Raw genomic sequence first — 20,028 nt, 5'->3', positions numbered from 1 at the left:
ATTGTGCATCCATCTTCACTGTGGAAGACACTAGCAGTATGCTAAAAATTCAAGTCAGGGAACCAGAATATAGTTGCTATTACTAAGGAGGTGGTGCTTGGGCACCTAGGTCTGAAGGTAGATAAATTACTTGGACTAGATGGATTATAACCCAGGGTTCTGAAAGAGTTAGCTGAAAAGATTGAGGCATCAGTAGTGATTTTTCAAGAATCACTAGATTCTGGTAGACTGGAATATTGCAAATGTTATTCCACTCTTAAGAAGGGAGGGTGACAGAAGAAATGAAAGTTATAAGCCAATTAGTCTGACTTCAGTGGTTGGCAAGATTTTGGAGTCCATTATTAAGAATGAGGTTTCGGGGTTCTTGGAGGTACATAAGAGAACCTTATTGACTTTTGCCTATTAAGGGAAACTTGCCTGACCAAATTCTTGTAATTCTTTGAGGAAATAACAAGCACAATAGACAAAGGAGTCAGTGGATGTTGTTTACGTGGATTTTAAGTAGGCCTTTCACAAGGCTGCTCAACAAGAGGCTATGGCATTACAGGAAAATATACTAGCATGGATAGAAGATTGGCTGACTGGTAGGAGGCAAAGAGTGGAAATAAAAAGGGGCCTTTTTGGTTGGCTGTCAGTGACTAGTGGTAGGTATTCCACAGGTGTCGGGACTGCTTCTAACCATGTTATATATCAATAATCTGTATGAAGGAATTTATAGATTTCTGGCCAAGTTTGCAGACAATATGTAGTTAAGTACGGGGCATGTCATGTTGAAGCAGCAAAAAGAATTTAGATTGGGAGAATGAGCAAAGAAGTGGCAGATGGAATACTGTGTTAGGAAGCATATGATCATACATTTTGTAAAAGGAATAAAGACGGAGACTATTTTCTAAATGGGGAAAATTCAAAAATCAGAGGTGCAAAGGGACTGGAGTTTAGAAGAATGAGGGGGCATTTCATTGAAACCTATTGAATATTTAAATGCCTAGATAGAGCATAGAGAGAGAGCAAGTTTCCTGTCGTGGGTGGTTCTAGGTCTAGGGTGCAGTTTCAGAATAGAGGGGCATCCATTTAGAACAGAGATGAGGAGGAATCGCTTTAGCCAGAGTCTGGTGAAACTGTGGAATTCATTGCACAGATGGCTGTGGAGCTAAAGTCATTGAGTGTATTTAAAGCAGAAATTTGATAGGTTCTCAATTAGTCATGGTGTTAAAGGTCACAGAGGGAAGGTGGGAGAATGAGGTTGAGGGAGAAAAGAAAACAGCCATAATAGCAGGGCAGACTGGATGGGCTAAATGGTCCAATTCTGCCCCCATGTCTTATGGTCTTAGTAAGTAGTTAAAAGATAGATCCTTTGGATAAAGCATTTGCAACCATTAAGAATTCAGGGTAATTTACTGCTTTCGGCAAGTGGAAATGGATAAAACATCCATATTACAATAAATCCTCACCATGAACATCTATAGACTATCATTTGCATTCGAATGGGATATTGATTGAGTAATGGAAATGCTCTTTGGAGTTTTACTGTAAAGGTGTGGCATTTTTTAAGACAAAGATTATCCAATAGACTTGTACATTGGGTGCTGGGGAGGACATGTACTGAAAATTCCAGCACTATCTACAACTCATACACATAAACAAGTAGACAGAAGACCAGCATATGGATTTGCTAGCTGCTGTGGTTTGCAGCCACATTTCTGACTTGTGAGCTGCTTTCTCTCTTTTGGACTCAACGAGAACTTTATAAATTAAAAAAATTATGAAATTTAGAACAGTTTATCAAGATCTGTAAATTTAAATGAAGTATCTTGACAGCAAAGGTAAGCAGAAAGTTGGGGAGAGATAATTTAGCTTTAGTTTCACATATCCACCCTCAGGGCCCTTTTCAAAAGCCTTACACATGTTCTCTCACTGTATATTTGCCCAATCCCTTCTTGAGGACTGTTGCCTCCACCACATCTCTTGGCAATGCAATTCAGATTCATTTCATGCATTGCAGAAAAATCTTTTTTCACTTTAACTCATCTTCCTTTTCATTTTATTCCTGTGATTTCCAGTTCCCACCCTGCACCAACCCCACTATCCACTCTATCATCTTAACATTTACTCAAATGAAGATATCCTTAACTTCCCTATCATTCATTCCAGCTTTCAGTTTTGTAGATACCCTCTAGATCATATCCTGTCCTGGCACTTCCATACTACAATATCCCTCTGCTCTTCAACCATTTCAAACAATGTTTGTTTTTAACCAAATAGTATTTTGGCAGAATGAATGACGTGAGGCATTACCTCTTACTTCTCCACATTAAAATTTCTTCTGGCATGTGGATGGGATATCCATCCTACTAGCCAACTTGTATCCTCCTGCAATTTATCACCAGCTTTACAAATTCACAAACGTTGTCGATTCTTCTGGAACTCCAGGTACACTAACTATATAATCTTTTCAGTTCCATACATCACTGCAAAGAATTCTATTGGATTGGTAAAACATGAACAGCCTTCAACAAATTAGGCCCTCTTATATCAAATTTTCACCCGGAAGATCAATGTCTCTAAAAACTTCCCACCACTGAGGTAAAAGAGTTTATCCTGACTCTCCTCTTTGATCATGAGTAAAATTCATCACTTTCAGTCCTTAGGCACCAACTCTGCAGTGCAAAGAAATACATAATGATGAGTACTGCCCCTGAAGTTTTCCTCAAAAATTCAAGGGTGTATCCCATCTGGTCTTGGTGACATTTTGACTTGAAGTTTAGCCATTTTTTTCCTGATATCTCCATACTACTCATTTTTAAACTTGTTTAGAATATGTTTCTTCTCCTTCACTATCAATTGAAAAGTGCCCTATTTGCTAATGAAGCCAGAACTACTCCCTTCAGCATACAAATTCTCATTTCTGTCTTTCAGTGCCACCTTTCCATGTATGAGCCACTTACTTTTGGATTCAAATTGGCAACGAGGCTTTAGCCCCATCTCTTACTTTAGATTTAACTTATGATTCTTTTGTAATCAGCCAATTTTTCACTGGTATTTGCAAATTGATATGTATGTTACATTAAAAAACAAGTAACAAGCAAAAAAAGTTCCAGTGATTTTCAAGATTCAAGCAACAATGCATAAGATACATTAGAAATGGTTTACAAAATTTCACTATCATTAGGGGGTTAAAAAAAAAAGACAAGGACAAGGCACTTAGTGTGTGCGTAGTCTTTATTCTATATTAAGACAATGAAGCCAGAGAACACCAAAAAAAGCCTGAAGGGTGGAAGGGTAGATGCAATATATAGCAAAATAAACTGAAATTCTATTGTACATGTCAGAATGAGCATTATTCTATGGATAATACAGGATTTTATATGCAACGTAAACAATACCCTAAACAAGCATTTACTTGTTAAGGGTATAACAGAATGCATATTACAAAATTGGCGATGTAGCTGGATCTTTCAGAAAAAATGTAGTCAGTTGGTTTTTAAATTCATAAACACTAACATTTGGTTATAAACAGCAATAATTACCTTTACATACCTATAGCGTTTAGCTTACATCAAAGCACTTAATATGCCAATAGGCACTCACAAACATCCCCCACAAAAAAAAACAGATTTTTAAAAAAATCTCAAAGTGCACAAATCTATGAGGGGTTGAAAACTTGAGCAAATAAAAAGCTTTCAGCTAAGTTGCAAGAATACTGTTTGACAGCACATTTGAAGAACCTAAATGCAATATATGACAGTTAGAAGCAATCAGGTGCACTATCAAACATGGCTTTCCACACCATAGCTCATAGTGCTCACAAAGATTATACTGTTTCTTTTAGAAAGTTTTTCTTAAAAAATGGTATTAGAGTCTAACAGTACAGATAAAAGCCAAAACTACATGTACACAATTTAGCAACTGTTGCTCAACCCAAATGGACCTTTTCACCGTCTTGCTGAAAAAAAATACATCTTCACTAAGCTTTGGTTCCTTCTATCAAAAGAATGTAATGCTCCATAGTATTTATAGCCTTTTTTTTTAAAAAAAAGCTTGCCCATTTAAAAAATAAACTGAGGAATAATTAATGAATCTAATATTGATAAGTTTAAAACTCTTGTAAAGTGCTTTAAAGTCACTAGTCCACAGCACAAAAACAATGAGTAACAAAACATTTTCTCCTCAGCATCCATCATGAAAAATATTTTTAAAATAATCAACATAATAGTTCAAAATAATTAGGACAGGTGTTGCAACCGTGATAGCATCTTTCACCAGCATAAAAGGACAACTTTAATGGTCTGAAATGATTGAAGCAGTGACTAAAGAATATGAAACTTGCTAGCACCGCTCACATAATAATACATGTTGGGATTTAAATTAATTAGAATTGAATTCTAATTCCCTAATAAGGTGCCCTTACTGTTAAATTGTGTACTAGTTTAGGAACAGTTATGGAAAATGAACTAAGAATGCCCAAATTCTAAGCTTACAATGTCAATAAACAAAATATTTGCCATCATTCCAAGCCCAAGAGGAAAAGTATGAGGAAATTAGCTCAGTGTCAGATCAAGAGAATTTCCTTGCACTACAACATGGATGCAATTTTATCTTTAAGGAATTTTTTTTAAAATGGAAATTAACCAATATAATGAATCAGTATCACTTAGTCAAACCAACTTGAATTATTTTGCTTCTGCATCCATGAAGTACAGTTATGAAAATCTAGACAAGCAAAACAAAGCAGTAAAATGGTCTAACATAAACAGTACCTAACCTGAAACAATTTTGTTTGGTTTCAAAGATCAACTAGAGGCCATAGAGATATTAAATTAATAGAATGCAGTTTTAAATCACAAATTTAAAAAGAGTTACAAAATAAAAATTGAGAATTAGTGATGCTAATCTAACTCAGTGTGTAGTTGTAGATGTATAGTTTCCATGTACTGTACAGGTACAATATAATGTTAAACCTTTTGTATTCATTGGGATGGCATCCTTGACAAGTCGTTGTCCTGGACAAAACAGCTTGGAATTACAGGAATATAAAGTGAATGCACCTCAAAGGTAGACTAGAAGAAAGAACTTTAATGCATTACAGAGAACACTCAGCTCAGTACGTAAAGGCAAAATTAGAGCTCATCTCAAATTATGATTGATCAAATTTTAAAAATTTGTTCAACATCCACAAAGATGAGTATTAAACTATAAACTTGGGCATACTAAAAGATTTTTGAAAGATCCATTGTCATTTTTTATATGTATTTTTAAACATCCATATCATTCATAATTTGAATTTGATTAATGCAGGAACCAGATATTGGTGGAAATGGTTCAAGAGTCCAGTAGAGCTGAAATATAAATATTGTACATTGCCTTTCAATCAAATGAGTTCCAGGTATTTGTTGTTCATTGTTTTCTGGCCTGCTTTCTCAAATTTTGCAACTTGTTTGCACCAGCACCGTTTCACAAATGCCTGGGAGATCAATGCCCAATTAATCTAATGCTGATAGCACAAGAAATTCCCAGGAAAGACGATCTGCATTTCTGTGAATAAGGCAAAATTTTCTTCATTAGTTAGCATTGTCCTACTTCTGCACAATTTTTATTAATAATTGGGAGCCAATTATTAATAAAAAGCCTGCAGAACATAAAATTCTGCCAGATTTATCATAATATCTTTCTGTATACATTGAACCAATATGGGGAAAAAACATTGTTAACTTCGATATGCGTTCTGAACTTTTCTTACAGTCCCACTTTGTACCTAATGAAACAAATTAAAATATTCAGAAATTGAGAATTTTTTGAACTGGAAAATGGTACAAACTATGTAGTAATTCAAGCTTCATGACACAAGTCGTCTTATTGGCATAGTTGTTCCAAAATATTATTGCTTCTTTAAAAAAATGCCTTTAACTTGTAAATGAGGTGCAACAAGTGTTATTTAGAAGCCTGCATCAAATAGTTGCAGAAAATTCAGGAGAGAATTGATGCAGTTAAACCATTTCTACAATTCAGAATACACAATGCCAGAAAAGAATAAAGATGCCTGCCCTTGCAGACATGCTAATTATTCTGATAATTTTCTGAAATCTCAAATGAAAACAACACCAGGTATTAAGAGATGAAATATTGAAAGGTTGCCAGGCAGTTAATACAAATGTTTACAGTTTAAATGTGCAACATCTGAACATTTAATAAGACATTAAAACTGACACATTCTACTCATGTGTGACAAGAATTAGACCTTTATACCAAAATGATTTTTACAAATATGAAGTATGTGTATTTACAAGTTTACTGATTACCTTAAAATTGAAAGCAGTTGCTGCAGTTTTAACTTTCACTGCACCTGTTAACAATACAACTTAAAATTAATCAAATAACCCTAAGGGGATGTTAGGGTGGTCAAGGGTTTTCCAGGATATGCTTGCACAGCATACAATAGAAAAATATTAAGATTATAAAAGCAATTTGTGTAAAATGAGATTAATCTTTAAAATATGGAATACAACAAGTGCTTATACTTAGTTTTGAAAACTTCACCTACTTGATCTGGAAACAATTTAAGGCTTCCAGTACATATTAAATTGCTTAGCCTTCCAATGCCTTTAGTGCTCGAAACAATTAAAAAAAATAAAATCCTGGTTGCACTAAGATTGTTAATCAAAGAACATTAGAAACAATCCAGTTCCACAAACTATCTAATTATTTTCTCTAACATAAAGTTAACTTGCTAAAAGCTACTCTGTCACATGAGAAGGTATGCACCATGGCTTGTTAGTTATCTTAACGCAGAACAAAATAAGCTAAATTTGGATAGGAGTAAGCTGCACAGCCAAGGTTACAGTAGCTGCCTATGATCACATTGGCAAAAAAGAGAGGATCACACTGTAGTTTTAGAGAGCAACTATTGAGCTTCTGATCAGTATAGCAGCTACTTAAAAACTTGTATTGCATCAAAAAAATTAAGAATTCTGGAACAAACACATACAAGTCTTAAGTTTAACTTAAATAGAACAGTGAAAGGAAACTTTCAGATGCTGGCGTTACTATTTAAAGTGAAAGTGACACTGACCCATTAATGATAAAATGCGAATATCAAAACAAAGGCCAAATAAGGAAGCATTCTAGTTTTCAATCATACAATGCCAAGTTAAATGACAAAAATCCCATATTAATTAGATGCTTTTAAAAATACCACAATGCAATATTGGCTGGTCTTGGGTCCCAAATTATCTAATGGTTACCAACGTATTAGAAAATAAGCGGCACCATCTTAAAATGCCTCTTACAATATTATACTAACAGCATATATTTGAGAAACTTGCACAGCAGCAAGTTATCCTGTGTTAGTGCTTTCCTATTGAATCTTCACCCAATGAATCTCATTTTTCCATTATTTAATTTAGCATAGCACCCAACTGCCATAAAGGTGCTATTGCTTGTTTTTTACCTTCCAACTTTTCTAGGTATTCAAATCAACTTTCCAATGCACTTTTCATCTACTTTAATGTTCTTGATGTCATTTTCACCCTTAATTTCCAAAATGATTATATTCTGAAGAATAAAAATACAGATTTCTGCTTAGACAGCAAAAGCAAACCACCTGTATCCTCTATATTTCCAAACATAATTTAAAGATATCTTCCATTGCATTCTCAGATTTTAATTAAAATCACAATTGGGTTCCCTGTATACACAACCAAAACAATCACACTCAGAAAATGCAAGGGATGATATTTTGTTAGTCATGGCCATCAAATATTTCATTGGAAGAGACTGCCATGAAACGGTCACATGCATTCCAGAAACAAATGCTTGAAAGTGATTTCAAAATGGTACAAAAAGGATCAGACACTGGTTATAATATACTTGAGCTGCATTTCGTAACCACCAGGCATATAACCACCATCTTAAAACGGCCCAGAGAATCCATTATTGGAAAAAAATAGAGCAAGACATTTCAGATATGCAAATGAAAATCCTTAAAGCCTGATCAAATTCATTCAGTTTGAATGCCAAAATACATGAAGATGTTCAATCTCAAATGGCAGTTCCTTAAAATTAAATTTTACCACTACTTCAAAGATTGTATAGTAAATATATAATTTCTGTATCAGTTCTGCACAGAGCTCCATAGTTGCTCTTAATTTTATGACCGCACCCCTAAAGACAACTGCAAAGCTAGAAAATTGCTAACTGTCAACATAATAAATACATGCATGTTATCTGTATATGGACCTGCAGTATCCACTAAATTACAGACACAAAGTGCCAAAGTACACTAAAAGGAAGTTGCAAAATGGAGTAACCACGTATTGCGACTTAATTCAAGTCTTAAATTATTCATTCTGAACAAAATTTTCATAATGTCCCATACGTCCAGGGGAGGGGAGGTGTCAGCAATATCAGTGATATATAAAAAAGATGAACGCTTATTTAACCTTTGATGGTTCGCGTTCTAACCATCGCACTCGTACTTTTTGTTTATAGTGGTACTCTTTCAGATACTCTTGTAGAGGTGGGGGAAGTGGAAGTGCATCTATTCCATCATATGTTGTACAACAACAAATGGCCGCACGGCAGATGTACTGCAAGCTGAAGGGAAGAGTCCTGGTCAGTGGAACGGTCAGCAAAGGTTCAAAAAACATGCATGAACTAGGATCCTTATAATGTTCCAGGAGGCCAGTTACCGTGGAGGAGTGGAAAACACAGGGGTCATGGGCATCAAAACTAAAATTGTGATTCCACTGCTCAATCCTGGCATGCAAGGAGCGGTTATAACGACGGAAGCTCACTGAGAAGAGGTAGTCCTCTTGTGCTGAGTCCCTGAGTAGAAATGTGCCTTCAGGCTTGCCATCAAGGAGGGCCTCAGCTTCGTAACGATCCATGACCCCCCAATAACAAGGGTTACTTGTAATCTGAAGCAAATCTGGAACCAGGCAATGAATGTAATCAATTTGTGTGTGGACTTTCCAGGGCCCAGGTCTAGCAGCAAGACCAATATTTTCTCCTGGCATCTGCCGTGTTTTCTGTTTCCGTGCTTGGAGACAAAGAGTAGTTGAATCCTCTTCCAAGTCCCAGTCACCATTTGTCACTCCACGACTGTCACCAGGAAGCTCACTCATTCCAGGTGCTAACTTTGGTCCCAGCTTGTATGTTTGATTAATTTGTGCAGTTGCTTCAAAAGTGTGTATAAGGGCATTGGGAGGAGGATCAACCCCTTCTTCAATACTAAGCCTTCGTCTTTCCCTAAGCCTATCTTCTTCATCTTCTGTAGAAGAAAAAGTAGGATCAAGTGTTTCAAGCCAACAGGTTGACTGTGAGCTCACAGGAGCTGTATGTTGCTTAATAAGATGCCATTTTTGGGCTAGATCTGACCCAGCGGGAAAAGGACATTTTTCAAGCATCAGTTCAGACAGCAAAATTTTTCGCCTACTTGACAACAAGTTCTTTGGCTGTTTATTATGTGTCCGTAATGGAAAACAGAGACCTACAGTTTCCTGGAAACGCTGGCGTATAGATGGACGTGTCATACCACGATTAGACAAACTCTCCATGTCATGGATGGAACTTACACCATATCGTCTTTCCCGCCTTTGTAAACCAGATCTTGTTCTACTAAAGCGCTTAACTGTTTCAAATGACATTTGGGTTTTTGTAGAGCAGGAGTGTTTCTTCTTCCCTCCCCAAGGAGCATGACGAGAATAAGAGTCTCTTCGAACAAGATGAGATTCTGATTCAGCAGCCAAGTTATCATTTTCTTTATCCAAATCTGCTTCAACAACCTCTGGGATGTGAGATACACAGTTTCCATTTCTTCTGTCCATGGCCACACATGTGTCTGTAAGTAATGTTGTAACTCCATTTCCATTCATTGAATCTCCTAATTCCTGCTGAGGCAGTTCATCGACATGTGCATTTGTGCTTTTACCAACAGAACAACTTGAACAGTTCAAAACATTTTCATTTGGGCCTCCACCGTCATTAACAAAAAAATTCTGACATCGGTACTTCAAACTGCTCCACATCTTTCCAACTTTATCCATAGGTTAAGTACGTATCTAAAAGGATACAAGAAATAGTATTTAAAATTAGTGCAGAAATAAAACATTTAATCCAACACGTCTTAAATTTACCAGAAATTAGAGCACATTTTGACTATCAAAACAAGTGCATTTAGCAATTATATCTGAATTTTATCATTACATTGCTTTCATTGATCAAAGGAAATGGCAAGCCCCCAAGGAATTCCCTATATGCTAACATAAACATACAGTTTAAGCCAAAATTTTTGTTCAGTATCACATTGTTCAGTAGCCAATGAACTAGTTATTTATATAAGAGCACGAGACCACAAATGGCAGATTCACATAAAAAGTGGGAATAATCTGTTTCCAGTTTTTACAAAGCTTGAATGACCAAGATTCTTGGAGGTTCTGACAAAGAGGCTTCAACCCGAAATATTAACTCTGTTTTTCCACATGCTGCATGATCCAAGTATTTCTAGCACAGGGGTCACTAGGCTACGGAAGTGCCAATTTACAAAAAAATGCAAATTTATGCAAATTCTCCCAGATTCCCTTCACCAGGAAACTGTAGAGAGCACCCAGAGAGAAACTCAATGCCTTCTCCAAATTCTTCAGCTAAGATTGGATGTTACAAACCCAAAGCCATCTACTGTTAGTGTATACTTGTTTAGGTGGCAATAATTTTCCTGATTAACAGATCAGCTCTCCTTACGGCTCTACCCAGATTGCACTCTGACTAACATTTGTCATAGTACAATAGCCAGCAACAATTTCTATCACCTATATTGACTTTCTCCAGTCTATATTTTGCATTCAGTATGCATTTACCGTTTGAGAGGATTTTCTTTTTTTTATTTCTGACTTACAAAAATGTGATTACAGCCATCAGGAATAGAGCCCTTGCATAAAGTGGGAACCTTGTCAATTTGGTTGGTATTTCATATTTCCAATTTCTTGATCTTTCACTCTTGGAGAAATAACTCAAATGATGGAATGGCATTTGGAATCTGGTCAAAACTAGTGGAAAGGCTAGTGCTCTTTAGAAAGTCAATGGGTGTTCTGAACTAAATTACAGCTACAAATTACTGTTCATCTATCTTATTGAGGTCTCATTAAAATTGATAATCAAAAGAACCAACGGTGTGCACAGCTATGAAAACTCCTGGGGAGTAAAGGAAAAAAAAATCTTATTTCAATTAAACTTCATTCATTTAAAAAAAAGTTTGCCTGAATATTAAGCCACAAAATAAATAAATAGAATAGGCCATATAATCACTTAAGCTCGTGGCTTACCATGCACCTCAAGTATCCACACTCTACATCTTTTGACCATCTTTTCATCCAAAAATATCCCTCAAACTTTTGCTGAATGTCTCCAGCCTTCAGAAATATACAAGAACAAAAGTGGAAAAAAGCTAGGGCAACAACCTTTCAGTATTTCAAACCCTTTCAACCTTCAATATTTCATTTGGGGGACCTCTCTAAATTGGTATCATAGTTATTATAAATTTGTACCTATGCAATATCAGTTCTATCTTGGGTACTAACCTCCAGGGTATCAAAGAAATCTTTAAGAAAAAGTGCCTCAGAAAGACTGCATCCATTATTCAGGAAACCAATCACCCAGAACTTGTCTCCTTCTCATTGTTACCGGCAGGCGGGAAGTACAGAAGCCTGAAGGCACACACTTAGTGATGCAGGAACAGCTTCTTCCCCTCTGCCATCCGATTTCTAAATGGACACTGAACCCATGAACACTACCTCACTTTTTTTTTAAATACATTCTTTCTGTTTTGCACTTTTTAATCTATTTTACATATATACTTGCTGTAATCAACTTATTTATTTTTCCCCACATTAACATGTATTGCATGTATGCTGCTGAGAAGTTTACAAATTTCATTACACACACCAATGATAATAAACCCAATTCTGATCCCAGAATTAAATTACTCTGTGCTACAGCTGCCAAATACAGCCTTTTAAATCTGTGACTAAAATCACGTAGTACTCTAAGAATGGTCCAAGAACTTGTCAAGCTGCATTCAGACCAACTTTTAGCCTATACCCAGTGAACTCCTGCTTGTTAACTGCATGTCCCCAGACCTCTTTATTCATGCAGATTCATTAGTTCAACATTTAAAAGACTTATTCTTTCTAACAAACCATCTTTTCCCACATTACATTTCATAGTTTATTTTATGCCAATCATGAAATTTGATGTGGCACTTCCTGCTGTCCTGATGCAAACCAGATGTGTCAGATGTATGGGGCACAAGCAATGAGGTTGTTCCCTATGTAACTTTTTGGAGAATTTCAGACAAAACTTGGATTGCATTTCCTGCCATGAGATACCCCTGCAATATTTTTCCAATCTCTCAGGATTGTCCTAGCAACCTACAATGAGACAAAATACAAGGGCCCCACTACCAACCTTTTCCCAAAACATAGCCAGTTCCCAATCCACCCAATTCTCTCATCAAATGTTATAATCCTTCCTTACACCAAATCCATCTCAAATGCTCTGACCAACATCTACCACATGCTCAACTCTCCAGAGGACATCAGCTGGAGGTGTGTACTTTTCCTTGGAAGAACAGGGTCTATCAATGAGCACATTTACAAGGGGTACTGTCACAAGAAAGCAGCATCCAAAGACTCCCCATCATCCAGGACATGCTCTCTCCTTGCTACTGCCATTGGACAGGAGGTATAGGTGCCTTAGGTACCAGCAGATTCAGAATAGTTATTGCCCTACAACCATCAAGCTCTTGAACCAGCATGGATAACCTCACTCAGCTCAACACTGAAATGACTCCACAACCTAAAGACTAAATTTCAAGGACTCAGCAAATCATGTTCTCAGTATTATTTAAGTTTCTTTTTATTACTTACACGATTTGTCTTAGCACATTAGCTATTTGTCACTATTATTTATAGTTCATAAATTCTATTGCATTTATTTTCCTGTAAAACCCAGCAGAAAATGAATCTCAAGGTGACATATGTACTTTGATAACAAGTTTACTTTGACCTAAAGCTTTCAACCTTTTGGGGGTAGGAAATGGTGCTGCAAGCTTGATGTATGGTATTACAGGTTAATTATACGATAGAAAAGAATTAGGAAATAAGTCCCTTTTTTATACACTTTTCCCCGTAAGCTTTTCATAGTCTGATACAGGATTGGATGAGTTAGGAATGGGGGTAGGAAAGTGCTGCAAGCTTGATATACAATAGTTCAGACCAATTACAAGACAAAAAAAGGATTAAGAAAGAAGTCCCAATTTCTGTACCAGCTTAAAAAAAGATAGAAAGACTGAGAATAACACAGCCTGAGCTGTAAAATAAAATGTAGACAGTTTCAAAGCAGAAACCCATACACAATGAAATGAAGCTGCTATTTGGGTCAATGTTGCATAGTTCTATAAATTACATGAAGAACTAAGACAGCCAAAGACAAAACGTGGAATGAAACTTGATCAATTTTCTGCAAGGCAAGCCAACTATTTAATTTTACACTGATGTGAACTTAATGCTCAATTCCACTTACTGGAAGACCGATGAAATGTATAATAGGACAAGCAAAGAACATGATAGCCAACTCCATCACAAAAGACTTATGCATGCAGGTTACATTATTATTTAACCACATCATTAGTGCAGGTCAATTAAGTATATGAAACTAAAGCAAGGATTCATTACTACAATTATTGAGTACAAAAGAGATGCAGCACACAAATTGAAATGGAGGATCAGAAAAATGCAGACAGCCAGCAGAAAATACTATTGCCAGTTTCAAAATATACAATTATATGAATATAATCTATACACATCCTTCTCTTTATTCAATGCAATCATTTCAATACATTCTTTCAATATATCAACATTACTTTTCTCCTTAAATAATGCACCCTTTGAGACATGGTTACACCAGACCCAATCCAAAGTCTCAACTTCAGAGGGAATACAACATTTGTCAAACATTGACCGGAACACAATCAGGGAAAACAAATTTGGAACACAGGTACAGCACTTCTTAATGATAGGGGACAACCTGACCACCATATGGGGCAGATCCGGCCAACACCCCACTTCTGTGGCATGTCATCACTTAAGCCATCTTCCATTTCATATGGCCGTAAGAATGGATCATGTCTGTCAGGTCACAACGTATACTCTCCAGAGAAAGGACGGGGGGGGGGGGGGGCGATATAATGAACTTCATCCTCATCCTGATTATCATCTGTACATATGGCTACACTGTTGTGTATAGAACTGAAGTACACAAGCACCAAGTGTCACTAGGGGCAATGGCTCTGAGTAGCTCTACCTTTCTCCATGTCGCAAAGTATGGATTCCACAAATTTTTTTTTGGTAGGGCCCTGACTCACTACCTGTGCTATGTAAAAGAGCTTCTGCCCCAAAAAAAATCTTTAACCAATTGATCAGGCAATGGTCAGCCCAGAACATCTTGCAGGCCTTGCAGGAGAGGGACATGGCAGAGCCTATGGGATAGGGTTTCTCAAGCAGTTTATTCGTGTCTAAGTCTGCCAGAGTGTTACATTATCAGAACTCACAGACAAGCACAAAGACTCTGCTTGGCTCGCTATGAGAGGGACACTTCCTGTGACATCTTTCCTGTAATGGTGGAGTCTTCCTCCAGCCCCATGCTGCTCTTGTGATAGTCATGATGCAAATAAGACAAATACCCATCTTTTCATGGACAACACATTTGTAAAGGTCTGGAAGCTTGTCGATGGTCCTCGTAGAGGTTTGCCCAGTGCAGCTGCAACACAAAGACTCTTACCGTATATTCCGGAGTATAAGCTGACCCAGAGTATTCGCCGACCCCCCATTTTCAAGGTTTAAAAAAAAGTGACTTTTTCATGTTACCTTTGTAAAAACCGACCCCTTTTGTAGAGGTTTTTGATTTAACCAGAAAAGATCACAAGATCTCACATGCTGGTACTCAGCTTTGCCAGATCCAGAACCTGGAAATTTTGAGAACCAGTACCTGCTAAGAAAACAGGCCAACACAGAGTAGAGTGTTATAAGTGAATTCTAAATAAATCAGGGAGGGAAATTTTGGATTAGATCTCCAATGGTAAAGAATCCTTTGGAATGTAACTCCCGTGAACCATTTAGCACCCATCGTAATCTCGTTAAAACTTAACCCGGGGTGGCAGGATGGTACTCAGTATTGAGTTTGCGACCACCATGTACAAAAGATTAAAACGAATGCGATATGATGCTGGCTTCAAGCTGAAGCTCGTTGATTTTGCTAAAGGAACGAATAATTCTGCAGCTGCCAAGAAGTTCAGTGTAAACGAGAAACAAGTGAGAGAGTAGAGAAAGGCAGAGGACACGCTGAGGGAAATGCCAAAGACAAAATGTGCAAACCGCGGGAAAACATACCAGTGGCCAGAACTGGAAGAAAACGTTTTAGTGGGTGAATCACCAGCGATCGCCTGGATACATTGTTACCAGAGAAATGATTCGAGTTCAAGCGTTGAAATGGGCCGAAAAACACCGTGAGGTCAGCCAAAATTTCAAAGCTACGTGAAGTTGGTGCACCCGATTTATGAATAGACGTGATCTTGTGTTGAGACAAAAAACAAAGATTACTCAGAAAATTCCCACGGGGTGTTGTTGTTTACGTCCAAAAACACTGCTGGATGGACGAAGCGGGTTGCTTGAAGTGGGTTAAAGAGGTGTGGAGTCGACGTCCCGAAGGCTTCTGGAAGGAAAAGTCGCGACTTGTCTGGGACGTGTTCAAAGCGCACTTGTCAGGTGAGACAAAAGCAGCATCGAAAGCTGAAAACACGGACATTGCAGTCATCCCCGGTGGTTTGATGTCCGTGCTCCAGCCACTAGGTGTGAGTTTAAACAAACCATTCAAAGAATTCATGCGTCGACAGTGGAACGAATTTGACTCAAAAGCAGCCAATAAATACGACCTATCTTCCGTGTATTCGTTTTTCCAAAGTTGGCACCCTCTGTATAAGCCGACTCCCTAATTTTAGGTCCAAAATTCAGGGCCAAATTCTCAGCTTATACACCGGAATTTACCCAGGGATACAACTGCTGCTGGAAGATCAACTCAATAAAAAGACTTCAATCTGCCTGAAACTTAGCCTTCAATCACAGTAAAAGAAAGCTAAAGGCTACAATCAAATGCTGCTAAATGACACATTCAAGATGCAGTATGTGATTTGAGATGCACTGACGCACAGTGCAAACACCACTAAACAAGCATCACAGTTGAGTATTCTACTGCTGTAAAATGTACAAATCCAAGTCAAGTTTGTCTCTTTCACCTCAAAGCTGGCTCCACGTTGCATCTGAAGTGTCAACCTATGCAGCTGAATAACACCAAGCTTTTTTTTTCCTCCACAGAAACATATTATAAAAGCTTAAAGGACTATCACCCATTCAGAGAAGTTAGATCTTCTTTCAGTGACTTTCACAAAATAAAAGAGATATTAACGCATGGCAATGAGAAACACAAATTTTGTAAAGCTTTCCAGCAATTTCACATTACCAACCAATGGCAAGCAAATTCAGACAGGAAGCCAACTAGGACAATCAAATGGAAAATAGCCAAAAGAGGACAAATTGGAATGATATTCCTGTAGGCTAATGCAAATGGAGAGGGACAAGGATCTAGTTTTTCAAATACAAAAGTTATTGCATGCTACAGGAGCCTTTTCATCCAGTAAATGGCAAGCATCTGGAATGCACTGTGGAAGCGAGTGGCAGAAGTAGAGTCACTAACTGCATTTGTGGTACCCAAGGCAAGCAAGTAAACTGCTAGCAATTGGAAGTCTACAGATCAAGTGTGAGAAGATGGGATTAATATAGATAGGCATTCATGTATCGGTGTGGACATGGTGAGCCAAGTGCGACATTTCCATGCAGTATGCACATGACTCAAAAAAATAAGCTAACAAAATGAGTCAGATATCAAAGCTGTCAAAACTATAGTGTCTTCTATGGTTTTGAATAGTCTGGTTCTGCTCCCATCTGTGCTCTTCAACAGCATTCATGTCCAAAGTTCCCAGAAGCAAGGTGGCATTCTACTAATATAACAACCTGTTGGCAGATGTCATAGGGTCAAGCAGCATCTGTGGGTGAGGGGAAAAGTGGGGGAAATCCACTGAGAAGCTAATTTGTTTCCCTTTCCATTACCCCCCAGAAATCCCCAAACAAACCTAAAACCACTTGTAGGCCAATCCAAAAAGCTAACAGACTGATCTTACACATTTTTTTTTAAAAAAAAGTTAACAGCTCCACTATTGCACCGAGTATCAATGAGATTGGGATTAGTTGACATCCAGCACAAGTATTTACAGTTGAGAATGAAGTGTGGTTAAATCTCATACGATCCACTGGAGTAGAGCCAACATTACACGTACCTCTATGGTGCTGCACCACCTAGTTTCTAATTATTACACATATGACAATAACCACTTGCTTATCATTCCCATATATTTAAGATTGTATTAGAACATAGAAACAGAAAACTTACAGCACAATACAGGCCCTTCTGCCCACAATGCTGTGGTGAACATGTACTTACCTTAGAAATTACCTAGGGTTACCCAAAGCCCTCTATTTTTCCAAGCTCCATGTACCTATCCAGGAGTCTGTTAGAAGACCTTATTAAATGGATAAATAGAAAAAAGGCAAATATTGAATCTACATGTATTTGCCTTGGCCAACAGCTCATGGAGAATCACAAATGATGTCTACGATACATATGGCCTCCTGTTCAACCAGATTAGCAAATTCCAGGGTAAATGCTCAAACATCCTGAGTTGAAAAGCCGGGTGCACCGTGCTGTGGCACCCTACCTTGCAACACATTGTTAATAAATGTAGCACAATCCTACAGATTACATACATCATTCTAACTGTATCAGAGAAACTAAACATATTGGAAAATTTAAACAGTACCTTCAGGGTTCTTCAGTGCGCTTGCAATAAAGGAGAGATTACAATTGGAAATAATCCAGCAGCTGGAATTAAACTACCAACATCCCAAATTTTGGAAAGGATTTGAGATATAGTGGAGAAAGACCAAGAAGGAACTTGAAAACAAGAGTAAGACTGATTTTGGGAATGTATTTCACTATAACACTGGGACAGATAAAAGAACTGCACAAATAAGGAGGCAGCATTCAAGTTTAAAGTGCAGAATGAGGCGCTAGCACAAAATGTTAGAATAATTGAAGATGACATGACCACGGAGAACTGCAGCAATACTTAGAATAGGTGTGGAATTGATCAAATGTTATAGAAGTAGTAAATGGTCTAAGAGACAACTGGGAAAGGAATGCAGCGAAAAGTGTGGCCTTTTATCTGAGGAACATCATAGAGAATCTAATTTACCCACCTCTAAAGTACATAATGTGTCATCAGTACTCTGCCAGGTAGATTCAAATCTTCCCTACTCTATACAAATTGCATTAATTACTTTCCAAAGTACTTTTTGTATCTGCCTGCCAAATATGTTTACTACAGTCCCCACATTTCTTGGTCCCACAACAATTTGCTGTATCACACCACTGCTTTCTCATTCATTCGTCCAAAGTGGATGACCTCATTTTCCCATATAATGATCAATGTGTTAACTTCTTAACCACGTAGTTAGCTGATTTTATGCCTCTGCAGACCCTGCAAAACTGCAAATGCACCAAGGATAGTTTTAATCAGCAAATAGGGCTGGTGTACATTTGATCCCTTCAAATCATTAACATAGATTGAAATTGTTGAGGCTCCAACACTAGCCCTGTGGCACCCTATTAGCTAATCTGAAAGTGACTCAGTTATCCCTGCACAATTTTCTGTTAATTAGTCAATCCCCTATCCATATCGCTGTTTTATACTCAGCACCATGCATGCTCATCTTGTGCAAAAACCAATATTTTATTAAATTCCTTCTGAAAATCCAAGTATACTACAATAATGTATTCATCCATAGTACATCCTTCCAAGAACTTTCAGAAATTTGTCATACAATTCCCCCTTTCAAAAAAACCACTATGTCTCTGTTGAACTGTCTTATGATTTAAGTGCTCTATTACCACCTTACTGATGGATCAAAGACAGCCTCCATTAGGTAATAATTTATATTTCCTTGGTTACACCATTTAAAACTTTTGGTATGTCTTTTTACCATTAAAAATGAAAGACCAAACACAGGGCCAGACTGAAATTCATGTTTATTTTATCCACTTAAATTCTGCAATTTTTTGTGTTATCTGCAGTGTCAAACTGGTTCTGTATTAGTCATCCATGCTGTTACAGGTGTCCCCCACTCTTTGAACATTCACTTTACGAAACCTCACTGTGACAAAAGACCTACATTAGTTACCTGTTTTTCGCTAACAGAAGGTGTTTTCACTGTTACGAAAAAAATCAGCGCACACCCCGAGCAGTCACTCTCCCCCGGATTCAGAACTACATTCTAGCCGGCATTGCTTAAACACAGGCCTGTGAGTAGCCGTTAGCAAGATGAGTTCTACGGTATCGGAAAAGCCTAAAAGAGCTTGTAAGGGTGTTACACTTAGCGTAAAACTAGACATTAAGTGTTTCGATTGTGGTGAACCAAGTAAGGACAAAGTGAGTTTGGCTTGTGGAAGTTGACGAAGATGATGTTGAAGAGGTTTTGGCATCCCATGACCAAGATCTGATAGATGAAGAGCTGATACGATTGGAAGAGGAAAGGATAACAATCGAAACCGAATGCAGTAGCGAATGGACCGAAAGTGAAGTCGTCCAGGAACTGAACATGAAGCAACTGCATGAGATTTTCGCTGCAATGATAAAGTACGACTTTAATTTTGAAAGGGTACGTCGGTTTAGGGCACATTTGCAAGATGGTTTGAGTCCTTACAAAGATCTGTAGGTTAGAAAAATGCGCGAGACTAAGCAGTCAAGCAAGCCTTCCACGTCAGCCACAGCAGACGACGAACCTCGACATCGAGACAGGCAGACATAGAAGA

The 20,028-nt window shown here is 37.7% G+C and overlaps 1 protein-coding gene across 1 annotated transcript in view; it reads right to left on the bottom strand.

Annotated features, from left to right (window-relative positions):
• Positions 1-3,213: 3,213 nt before the first annotated feature.
• socs5a (suppressor of cytokine signaling 5a) overlaps positions 3,214-20,028 on the bottom strand; it is a 68,554-nt gene continuing 51,739 nt past the window's right edge. Inside the window, exon 2 of the mRNA XM_063055677.1 lies at positions 3,214-10,055. Within this exon, the coding sequence (XP_062911747.1) occupies positions 8,427-10,040 (1,614 nt within the window). The 5' untranslated portion in view covers positions 10,041-10,055 and the 3' untranslated portion in view covers positions 3,214-8,426. The remainder of the gene's footprint in view (positions 10,056-20,028) is intronic.

This window comes from Mobula hypostoma, chromosome 8 (assembly GCF_963921235.1).
Source record: "Mobula hypostoma chromosome 8, sMobHyp1.1, whole genome shotgun sequence".
NCBI classification, from domain to species: Eukaryota; Metazoa; Chordata; class Chondrichthyes; order Myliobatiformes; family Myliobatidae; genus Mobula; species Mobula hypostoma.
This window is presented reverse-complemented; position numbering and strand designations above follow the sequence as displayed.